The following is a 12,312-nucleotide window of genomic DNA, read 5'->3' as shown; positions in this document are numbered from 1 at the left end:
AGACTTTTGACCTACACAACTGTAAGGACACCTACAGATCTGGTGTTGTTTTAAGCTACTAAATTGTGGTAATTAATTATGTAACAACAGTAAACTAAAACAGTATATGAATTTTTAACAAGTACTTTTGGCTTTAAGTGATTTGCTTTATTTTAATTAAGCCTGATTTTCTCCCTAAAGGGAAACTATAATTTCTTATTTTATAATTTAGTTTTTCAAAGAGGAAGCCTTTGTTATTCTGTTTCCAAATCTTGTTGAGTTTTGTTGCTGTCTTTTCTCCCCCTCTCCTCTGGCCACGTTTCTTCCTCAATACGGGCTCAGAATGGGGAATCTCGATTTTTGCTGGTCCTAATTATAATTACAGCCTGGAAACATTGATGAAAATGGTTTAAAAGTATAATGGAACCCCATTTTAGTGGTAGATTTAGAGATGTGTAGGTTAATGGCAAATGGTAAATTTGATGTGTTCTTAAACATTTACTTTTAATTTTTAAAATTAACTTTCTTTCTTTACATTCTAACCACTGCCAAATCATGACTGGGCAGCTAACTTAATTTTGACCAAAGGAATGTATTTATGTAACACACCCAGATAAAGAAATAGACATTTCCAGAGCTCTAAATTTTCCTGAGAGTTCCTCCTACTTATTAATGTCCCCTCTCCTCTCAAGGTAATCGCTATCCTGGTGTCTATCACCATAGGTTAGTTTCACTTGTTTTGGAAGTGTGTGTTCTTTTTTTCTTTTTGGCTGCTTTAGTTCAATATTATGTTTGTGAGAATCATCTGTGTTGGTGCGTTGAGCAGTAGTTGGTTCACTCTTGTTGTTTTATAGAATTTACTTCATGAATATACCACAATGTATGTACCCATTCTTCTATTGTGGAACTGCAGGCACTTTATTCTTGTGGAATGGGTTGGTTTCCTTTGGGGCTATTACCAGTAATGCTGCTATGAGCATTCTGATACATGTATTTCGGTATTTTTTTTAAATGTTTATCATATATTTAGAAGAATATAGGGGCACCTGGGTGGCATAGTTGGTCAAGTGTCTGATTCTTGGTTTCAGCTCCGGTCATGATCTCAGACTTCTGGGATTGAGCCCCACGTTCAGCTCCACATCCAGCATGGAGTCTGCTTGGGATTCTGTCTCCATCTGCCTCTGCCCACCCCCTGTTTTCTCTCTCTCTAAAGTAAATAAATAAATCTTTAAAAAAATGTTTAAAAAAAGAATAAACATATATATAATCAAGTTTAATAGATGTTAAAAAATAGTTTCCCAAAGTTATTGCATCAATTTATACTCTCATCAGTAGTATATGAGAATGACAGTTGCTTCCTGTCTTCACCTACCATTTAGCATTGTAGTTTTTACCATCATCATCATCATCATCATCACCACCATCATCATTTTAATTTTTTTTTTTTGGAGTTTTTTAAAGTAGTCTTTATGCCCAACGCGGGGCTTGAATTCACAATCCCAAGATCGAGACCTGAGCTGAGATCAAGAGTCAGACGCTCAAATGATGGAGCCACCCAGGTTCCCCAACAACATCATCATTTTAGTTTTTTAAATTTTATTTAAATTCAACTTAATTAACATATATTGTATTACTAGTTTCAGAGGTAGGGTTCATTGATTCATCAGTTGCATACAACACCAGTCCTCATTACTTCAATGCCCATCAGCCAGTTCCCTCTTTCACCTTACCTACCTCCCATCCAGCAATCCTCGGTTCCCCATAGTTTGCCTCCCTCTCTGCTTTCCTCTTATTTTATTTTTCCTTCCCTTCCCCTGTGTTCATATGTTTTGTCTCTTAAATTCCACTTATAAGTGAAATCCTATGGTATTTGTCTTTCTCTGATATTTCATTTAGCATAATACCCTCTAGTTCCATCCATGTCATTGCAAATGGCAAAATTTCACTGTTTTGATGGCTGAATAATATTCCATTGTATATATATATATACACCACCTTTTCTTTATCCATTCATCTGTCAGTGGACATCTGGGCTCTTTCCATGTTTTGGTAATTGTGGACATTTGCTGCTCTAAACATCGGGGAGCATGTACCCCTTTGAATCGCTGTGTATTCTTTGAATAAATACCCAGTAGTGCAATTGCTGGGGTGTAGGGTAGCTCTATTTTTAACTTTTTGAGGAACTTCGATACTGTTTTCCAGAGCGGCTGCACCAGTTTGAATCATTATCCTTTTTAGTTGTAACCCTTCTGATGGTATTGGTGGTATCTCAGTGTGCTTTTAATTTGCATTTCACCTGATGAGTCATAATATTCAACACCTTACCATATGTTCATTGAAGGCTAGTAATTTTTTAAACTTTGGGTCACGATCCATTATTAGGTCATGAAATCAATTTCCTGCAGTAAGACCAACACTTTAAAAATCTGAAGTAGGGGCACCTGGGTGGCTCAGTGGGTTAAAGCCTCTGCCTTCAGCTCAGGTCATGATCCCAGGGTCCTGGGTTCGAGCCCCACATCAGGCTGTCTGCTCTGCAGGGAGCCTGCTTCCTCCTCTCTCTCTGCCTGCTTCTCTGCCTACTTGTGATCTCTGTCTGTCAAATAAATAAATAAAATCTTAAAAAAAAAAAATCTGAAGTAGAGGGGAGCCTGGGTGGCTCAGTGGGTTAAAGCCTCTGCTTTCAGCTCAGGTCATGATCCCAGGGTCCTGGGATCGAGCCCCACATCGGGCTCTCTGCTCAGCGGGGAGCCTGCTTCCTCCTCTCTCTCTTTCTTCCTGCCTCTCTGCCTATTTGTGATCTCTGTCTGTCAAATAGATAAATAAAATCTTTAAAAAAAAATCTGAAGTAGAATAGAAAAGAGTAAATTGCAAATCATAACGGTAACTTGGTATTGTGAAATCTTTGTTTCCATTTCATAATACATACATATATGCATGCCTGTTTCTATACACCTACATGTATATGCCTTAAATTCTTATTTATATCATAAATATATGTGTACTGAGTGACTGTGGAAATTTAGTATAAGAAATATTTGTTCTTGGGGCAACATAGGTGGCTCAGTTGGTTAAGCAACTGCCTTCAGCTCAGGTCATGATCCTGGAGTCCTATTGGGCTGCCTGCTCAGCGGGGAATCTGCTTCTCCCTCTGACTTCTCTGCTCTCATGCTTTCTCTCTCATTTCCTCTCTCTCTTTTTAATAAATAAATAAAATCTTAAAAAAGGAAGTATTCTTATTTCTTACTCTCAAAAAGGTTTACAAAACCTTGTTGTCTTCTGTGAATTAAAAAAAAAAAAATCTACAACTTGATTAGGACAAAAAACCATGCTTATTTCATTTGCATTTAGCACACTGGAAGACAAGAGTAATAAGCTGGCATAATGGAGACACGATTCATGATGCTTTTACGGGGCCCAACTGTAAGCAAGCCATTAAGATGAAATATATAAAGTAAAAGTGAAGTCTTCATACAAGAGTAAAGTCTCTGTAACTGAGCAAGGGAAGGTGACTCTGACAGCAGCACACCGGGTAGGGAACAGAACAGCCCTAAATACAAAGTCCTGGGCGTCCAGACTTCTTGAAAGAGAATATGTGGAAGGCAGTCTCGGAATCTGTGTTTCCAAAGAGTCTCTGTGATTCCGATATTCTGACAGCTTCGGGCTGGAGAGTCCAGTGAATTTCACCTTTGAGGGAAGATTTCTCACGAAAATTGGTGTGCTAAGTGTGCAGACCTTTTCCAAGTCGAACACTTACCAAAGAGTAATCTCTCCTTGTTCTTTCACCTCTTAAATTATTATTCTATAGCAGCAAAACTCAGGAGAAGCCATTTCATTGAAGAACCATTACCTGTAATTTCTGTAGAATTAGAATGGAAGGCAGGCAGCAGAATTCTTTTGCTTTCTAATCCCTCTTTATGTAGATTACAGTTCCCTAACCCTCTTTTTCTACAACCCCTTTTTTAATAGAACCCCTGTTGTGAGTTGCATACATTTCTCAATTATATAATACTTTGGTGCCTTTATCTCTGAGATTTACTGTATTGTAACATTTGTATGTATTTTAAAGTTAAATTCTGGAGGCTTTATAAGCACCCTGCTTTCTAATTAACACTGAGCATAAATGTTCATAAAATGTAGAGTGACAAATATTCACCATACATATTAGGGAATTTTCAGAATCAATCTAGATTTCCGACCCCCTCAAAGGTAAGATTTATACTGTACAGGAGAACGAATTTATACTATTTAAGAGAACGGATGTATAATTTGAACAAACACTTCCCTGAATACCAATATTACTTTATATACTAATTATGGAATTTTAAATGCCAGTGAGTTCTGTTTCCTTTGTGTGAATTTATGAATGTAATAAAACACTTTTGGAAAGCTTATCAAATGAAACAACCTAAGATTTAATTATCAGCTTTTTAAAGGTTTTATGAACCAGATCATCTGTATTGCCAAAATCACTTAGGTGGCTTAGGAATTTACAGAATTCTCCTTAATCTTCTATTTTATTCTCAGAATTAAAATGAAATTAAAATGATGTTCATTTCTTTTTTATAGTTAACAAAAATTAAGCATAGAAAATTCCAAGTCCAAAGAAAAAATTTAAAACTACTCAAAACTCTCCAATTCAGATAAAAGTCCCATTCGTATTTGGTAGATAGCCTTCTAGACATCTCAGCACACACACACAAACACCTACTTTCACATAAAAAAATTAATACAATATATGACGCTCTGCTACTTGTCTTTTGGGACTAGATACGGTTTTCTATCTCCTTTTTTTGTGTTTTCATGCTAGTAAATACATACATATGTCAGAATTTTTAATGGTTACATTATGTATCTACACTCATATCCATATCTGTATCTATATATACACGCATATATACCCTACTTTATCTAACCTCCTATTGACATTGACACTGCACCCTCCCCCCATTATGTTTATTAATATCCTTGCACATTTTTTATTATGTTATATTAGTCCCCATACAGTATAGCATCAGTTTTTGATGTACTGTTCCTTGATTCATGGTTTGCGTATAACACCCAGTGCTCCATGCAATCTGTGCCTGCCTTGATACCCGTCACCAGGCTCACCCATCCTTCCATCTCCCGCCCCCCTAAATAGCCTTGCACATTAATCATTTTGCATTTGTACAGTTATATTCTTAAATTCCTAGAAGTTGGATTGCTGAGCCAAAAGGTCAATGTTCGTGTATATTCCTTACCAAACTGCTCCAGATCTGTCGTCCCATTTGCAGCTTCCACTAAGCAAAATAATAAAAGCGTGCTTGTTTTTTCATACTTTCTTAATATTGGCTTTTGTCTTTCTTAAAAATTGATAAATGCTCAAAAGTCACTTAAAAATTTGCATCTCTTTGATTATTAATGAAATTGCACATATTTCCAAGTGCTTATTTCTTCTTTGTTTAATTGCTTCAGTATTTTTATCACAACGTTTGTCTTTTTCTCATTGCCCTGTAAGAGATCTGTGAATATTGAGATTTTGTTATTTGGGCTGGGAGTTTGTCATTTGACTTTTAACTCTGCACACAGTGGTTATTAATTTAAACTAAACATCACTTATTTGTTTTTGTGTATAAAATTATCAAAAATTTAATCATTACATCATTTTATATAAAGTTTTAAGCTTTTATATCATAGTTAAGAATGAGCATTGTCCTTCAAGGATTGCAGAACCACTCCCCCATATTTCCTCATAGTAGCCTTAGATTTTAACATTTTTACACGATAATCTTTGATCCATCTGGGATTTATTTTTGAATAAGGAGAAACCTAAGCCAGTTTTATTTTTACTTACCCCAGTTGCTGGCCAGTTGTCAGACTTCAAGAATACATACACCATTTTACTACTGATTTAAAGTGGTGCATTTTCTTATATTATTCCCTTATATATTTGAATCTGTTTCTGGGCTCTATTTTATTCAGTTGACCTCTCTGTTTCTGAGTCATTCTTACTGAGTTTTTGTTTCTGTGGCTTTGTACTATTTTTTTTTTTTTAACAGAATAAGTATCCCTTCAATTTTCTTCTTTTTCAGACGTTCTGTTTTTTCCATATTTACTTGATGAACTAAAAAGTCATTTGGTTGATTGAGGAAAAGTCCTGCTGCAATTTTCCAGTACAGTTGTATATTGTTTTTAGATCAATTGAGGGGAAATTGGCACTTTTATAATACTGAGTTGTATTTTTAAAAAATTTCCCTATGGATTCAAGCATTCTCTTCATGCTTTCAGTAGCATTTTATGTGTTCTTCATGTAGGCTCTGGCATTTAAAACATTTATCTAAATATTTTAATTCCTTGATGGTTGCTATGAATAGAGATGTTTCCTTTCATAATATTTCTAATAGTTGATGGATTTTTAAAAAACTGTTGACTTTTGTTTATTTATTTTATTTCCAGACACTTTAATGAGCACTCATATTTTTTAAAAATTTTTTCCGAAAGTCTCACCAGGTGGTACCAGGTAGTACCCAGTAACTGTATCTGCCTTATTGTAGGACATGACTTGATGCCACTAGAGAATGGAGTCTAAATTAGGAGTTTATGGACTATAATTTATACATCCAGGAAGGACCAAATATGGGCCAACCCACATCACTGAAATGCAATATAAGTCAGACTAAGTATATTAGAATATGAATAAGCATGCTGTGCTCACGAGATTATTTAATATTGTGAGATGTCCTTGGGTACTCGATTAATCTCTCAGGCTTAATCTTTGTGAATTCCGTATTATTTATGGGTGCAGTAGAAAGGCTGGATTTAATTAAGCCTGAAGATAGAATTTCCCTGTTTGAGTAAGGAGTCTGTTGAAGGATGGAAAGGAAAACTGAACTGTGTTAATCAAGAATAGGAGTTTATGAGGTTGTGAATTCCAGCCATGCTAATTTTTTGTATAACCCCGCAAATAAAATATAACTTATCTCATCAAGAGTGATCCTCCTTCCTCCTTCCAGTAAACACCAACTGCCCTAACTACCCACATGCCAACCCCCCATAAGTAGATGTAAGATGGTCTCACAATGCCATCTGGTGGCCACCTGGGGAACTGTAGGAACTGGTCTCTTCCCGTTGGACCTCTTGCTGGGGTTGGTACCTGGGAAGCTAGATCTAGGCTTGGAAACAAGCAGCTGTAGCTGTAGCTACAGGCAAAGAGAGAAGATAATCAAAATCCAAGTCCTGGAAAAGGCTTGCTGAGGGAGCCGGAAACAAGGAAGAATCCAAAAGGCACAGGAGTTGTTAAAGAGCAAATTCGATATGTGAAAAGAGAGGTCTGCAAAGCAGTTCCAACAGGAAAAGCCTGAACTGAAAAAAAAAAAAAAAAAAAGCAATGGAACATCTCAGAGCAGGGATCAACTTAACTGTATGCTTCAGTCAGTTCCAACACTTTGCTTCAGGGGTTTCTTCATTTACTATTTTTGTGTATGTGTGTGTTAATTCTCTTACAATTTTTTCCATAACTTAAAACACAGATAAAAATTCCCGAACAGCAAAGCCTACTCTGCATTTACCTTCCTTGCTTTCTCTTTCCCCTCTTCCTCCCTGGTCCCCCCTTTCCTCCCTCCTTTTCTCTTTTCTTTCCTTTTCAGCTCTAATTCTAGTGTTCTCAGGAGAATGCCTTCTTTCTCATCCTTCATTCTGTTCCGGAGCCAGAACTTAATCCTAGTTATACCTGATAAGCCTAGGGATAGTGCTTGTGCGTCGGCTTGATTGAGGAAAGGGACCTAGCAGTTGTGAAAAAATTCAGGTGCTACTAACACCTGAATCCTTGGAAAGAATCAGGAGCCCCTCCCACATAAGCATCAGCCCTAGTCCTCCCATTCAACCCAACACAATTTCCCCAAGCACCTACCTTCAAAATTTATATCTCCTTTATTCACTGCCACATTCCCAACTTTTAAAATAGCACCTGGCATACAGAAGAAACTCAATTAATATTTGTTGAAGGAATAAGTAAATATTCTTGGTGAATAAGAAAACGTGGCCGATTGCTTTTTATTAATATTTCAGTTTTGCCTTGTCGTAAGTGCTACAGTGATGCCTATTTTGACTTTTGTGGGATAATTTAGACAAAACACGTGAGGCTATTTCTAGCACAAAATAATTATTTTTAAAGTTCCAACCCACCAACTGAGAGGCTTTCGGAAAATAACCTTTTGGTAATTTGGGGGTTCTCTACCTTTCCTTTTCCTGTGTTAAGACTGTATCTTTTATATACATCCATGAATTTAAAGAAACCAACAAAATGACAGCTTTTACCTGTCTTGGCTTCTTACAGGCTCTTTGCATTCTTCCTAAAGTAGAAGCTAAGACCATTAAATACAGAGAGAAGAAAACAAATTTGGAAAGCTGAAAACCATTAAATATTTAGCAAAAACATCTTGCTGTGTATGTTTTCTGTTTGCTAAATTTCTTTTGCTTTGGAAATCCTTGATGGGCAGAGATGGAGAACTATTTATTCTCTGTGTAGAACTAAGCACAGAAAAAATGTTGGCTTCACCTCCTATTTTTCAGAATTGTGCCCCTTTTTTGTGATCCTTCTCAGGAGAGGAGAGACGAGGTAGGCTGTTTTTATTTTATAGAATTGTTTTCTGACGTTACTCTTATGTGAGAATTTTCTGGGTGTAAAAAAAAAAAAATGATTACTTGCTGCTTCCCATTCCAAAGCCCTAGAATTTCCTTAATATCTCACAAATCTCTGTGATCTTAAAGAAATGCTCTCACCACAGTGCAAAAGGGAAGTTAAAATGAATTAAAAGCCTGTCTGAATTAAGACAACCCAGGAGATCAGTGGGTGTGTAATATTAGAGTGTGGTAGACCTTGGTTAATGTGTGAGGATGTGTCACCACATCCCACGTCAGCTTGACATTTTGTTCCTGGCTGATTTCAGTGGCAGTGGTCATGGGGGGGAATGGATGTTTAACCTTTGGTTCACTGACTGTGGGGAATCGGGAGAGCCTGCGAGGTTCGAGAAAAGCATGGCCTGGCATTACAGACAGAGGGCAGCAGTCCCTCTGGCTGAGCCTATGACCTGGATGGAAGCAGATAACATCCCTAAGCCTTAGTTTACCTTGCTGTAAAATGGGCATTACGATGCCTCCTTAGAAGGGCTGTCCTGAGGAATGGAGCTGCTCAGTAGGTAGAAAGCCTGGTAGCAGCCTTCGGCCTCTGGTGCTCGGGAGTGATCCCAGAGTCACGTGTTCTCTTTCTACTTGTCCTCCAGGTACCTCGGGATCACGCGGCCGCTAACGTACCCCGTGAGGCAGAACGGCAAGTGCATGGCGAAAATGATTCTGTCTGTCTGGCTGCTTTCAGCCTCCATCACCTTACCCCCGCTCTTCGGTTGGGCTCAGAACGTGAACGACGACAAGGTGTGCCTGATCAGCCAGGACTTTGGCTACACCATCTACTCCACGGCGGTGGCGTTTTACATCCCCATGTCCGTCATGCTGTTCATGTACTACCAGATCTACAAGGCTGCGCGGAAGAGCGCCGCCAAGCACAAGTTCCCCGGTTTCCCCCGGCCCGAGGAGCCAGACAGCAGCATCTCCCTGAACGGCATGGTGAAGCTCCAGAAGGAGGTGGAGGAGTGTGCCAACCTTTCGAGACTCCTCAAACACGAGAGGAAAAACATCTCCATCTTCAAGCGGGAGCAGAAAGCGGCCACCACCTTGGGCATCATCGTGGGGGCCTTCACCGTGTGCTGGCTGCCGTTCTTCCTTCTCTCCACCGCCAGACCCTTCATCTGCGGCACGGCCTGCAGCTGCATCCCGCTGTGGGTGGAGAGGACCTTTCTGTGGCTGGGCTACGCCAACTCTCTCATTAACCCTTTTATATATGCCTTCTTCAACCGGGATCTGAGGACCACCTACCGCAGCCTGCTCCAGTGCCAGTACCGGAACATCAACCGCAAGCTGTCGGCTGCAGGCATGCACGAAGCCCTGAAGCTCGCCGAGAGGCCCGAGAGACCTGAGTTTGTGCTGTAAGGTCACTTATCACTATTCTCCTTTTATCCCCATCTCCAACCACCACTGCCGCCCCCTCTCCCCCCGGTACGGACCCTCTCTGAGCATGTCCCAGAGGGCTCCCTGCATCCGTAGCCAGCCAATTTTCTACTAAGCAGATCAGATTTGAATTCAGGACACTGTGGACTCTAGCCCTCCACCCAGCAGAGTTCCCAGAGCCCAAGTCCGGTACTTAGAGGGCCTGGGAGACTGGACTGGTATGTCCAGGGACTGCAGCAGGTGTGATGGGCAAGGAAGGTGGCATTTCCTACCCCTTTCCCCTAAACAGCGTCCAAGCCGTGTCCCGCAGCTCCCATTCTTGTAACGCCCTTGCTTTCTGTTGCTGTGACTCTTCTATTCAGTAAAGCTTTTGTGATGCTCTCATCCTTTGCTGATCAAGTTGTTGGAGGAAGGAAGCAGATTCACACGAGCTAACAGGAAGCAGCCTGGGACACAGGAGAGTGGATAGCACGGGGAGGAGCCAGGGTTAAAGTCTTGAAAGCTGCAGAGCTTTGAGGAGGCGCTGCCCATTTCGGAGGAGGAAGGAACCCATGGTTGCTGAGTGTGTCTGGGAAGCCTCTGCCTTTCTCAGGAGCAGTTGCAGCAGGGGCTGGGATCTGAGGGCCAGTGGTGATAAGGAATAGGGGTGTCACATGCAACCCACTGACTAGTGAGTTTGGCATGGTGAAGAAGGAAGGAGACAATAGAGTAATTAGGGTTGTTAGCACACCGCCCCCTGATTTTGCTTAAAATATGAGGCAGAGGCAACATCCTTCTGTTTGAAAGCTGTTTGAGGGCAAAGAACCTGGAATGAGAAGATGGAAGGTGCTGATGAGAGGGCAGTGGCGGGCATGAGAGGAGGAGGTACTCCTCTTCACTGGACCTGGTGGGCAGGAGCAGCCAGAGGACCATGGGTTGCCTGTCAGCCATGTTGTCTAGGCCCTTCATTTGACAGAAGAGGTAACAGACCTGGGAACTAAGGCAGCACTCTTAGGTCTAGATCCCACCTCATCTGACTCTTATCCCTGTAAATTCTTCATATATTAGATTCCTTGATGAGTAACAACCATGTCAAAGGACACCTTCTTCCCTCTAGCTGTCCCAGAAGAACAGCCTTGCTTCAGGTGAATGCCAAAGTGTCCTCATGGATCACAATGGCCTCCAGAGGCTCCAAATCTAGGATACCTCCCAAATGACTCTGAATACCTCTAGGAACGCAACCTGTTCTCTAACTTCACCAACATAGCATCCAGGTATATTTGCCTCTGGGCCGCTAGCTAGTATGGAGGCTTAGGTGTTGTTTTCCTGTTAGTCTAAGACAGGGGTCAGCAAATTTTACTCTGGAGGGCCACATAGTAAGTGTGTTAGGCTTTGCTAGCTGCGGGTCACTTGAAATTACTCATCTCTGCCTTTTCAGTGAGAAAGCAGTCATCAACACAAGTAAGCAAATGATGATGTAAACTTTATTTACAAAAACAGGCTGCCAGTTGAATTTGGCCCACAGGTCATAGTTTGCTGCCCCTGGTGTAAGAAAATGACTGTTCTTTCATTACATCTCACTCTGTTTGATTTGTAATTATTGATTTTTTAAAATAATAATAGAATATGAAAATCATTTGGAATGGTTGGTCTAAATCTCCATTAACTTCAGGAAATTTCCATTAAGAGAGTTGGAATAACTGCTGTTTTAAAAAAATTTGACACCAGATAGCTTTCTATTCACTTTCCAAAGGGGAGGACTCCTTTTGAAATTCTTGCTCCTAACTGTGCCATACATTGTGAAGGATGCAGAAAATACATGATGTTTTTCCTGTCCTGCATATATTTCTGTTGGGCAGTCTGAGTGTAAACATACATATATGCACAGCTACCCTTTTCATAATGAGAGTAATGGAAAGTTGGAAAAAATAAAAGCTAAAGGATTCAAAGCAGAGGAAAATAACTCAGAGCTTACCCTAACCCTCATCAGGGAAGATCTTGGAGGATATGGGCTCCAGTATGTCTCTGAAAGTAGTCAAGCATTTGTAGCTAAAGGAGAGTAGAGACAGCATCCATGTAAAGACACCAGTGGGGGGCCTTCTGCAGAGGACAGTCAGGCTGGCGCTAAGCTCTGGGGTGGGGCAAGATTTGGGGATCAGAGTGGGAAGGTAAAATGAGATCAGATTGTGAAGACTCTCCCCTTCCAGCCCCAGGATTTTGGGATTTTAGTGTAGACAAGTGGTTCTCAGCCAGAGTTGGTTTTGCGGCCAGGGAACATTTGGCGGTGTCTAGAGACATGTTTGGTTGTCACAG

The 12,312-nt window shown here is 40.3% G+C and overlaps 1 protein-coding gene across 3 annotated transcripts in view; it reads left to right on the top strand.

Moving 5' to 3' along the window:
* HTR7 (5-hydroxytryptamine receptor 7) overlaps window positions 1–12,312 on the top strand; it is an 80,859-nt gene that overhangs the window by 62,645 nt on the left and 5,902 nt on the right. The window contains exons 2-3 of one of the 3 annotated variants that reach the window (XM_059398117.1): window positions 8,530–8,575; window positions 9,240–9,942. In XM_059398117.1, coding sequence (XP_059254100.1) covers window positions 8,530–8,575; window positions 9,240–9,842 — 649 coding nt within the window. In that variant the 3' untranslated portion in view covers window positions 9,843–9,942. Of the gene's footprint in view, window positions 1–8,529; window positions 8,576–9,239; window positions 10,004–12,312 lie in introns of those variants that run through there. The other 2 variants (XM_059398115.1, XM_059398116.1) reach the window with 2 other exon arrangements.

Source organism: Mustela nigripes, chromosome 4 (assembly GCF_022355385.1).
Source record: "Mustela nigripes isolate SB6536 chromosome 4, MUSNIG.SB6536, whole genome shotgun sequence".
In the NCBI taxonomy this organism is placed as follows: Eukaryota; Metazoa; Chordata; class Mammalia; order Carnivora; family Mustelidae; genus Mustela; species Mustela nigripes.
This window is presented reverse-complemented; position numbering and strand designations above follow the sequence as displayed.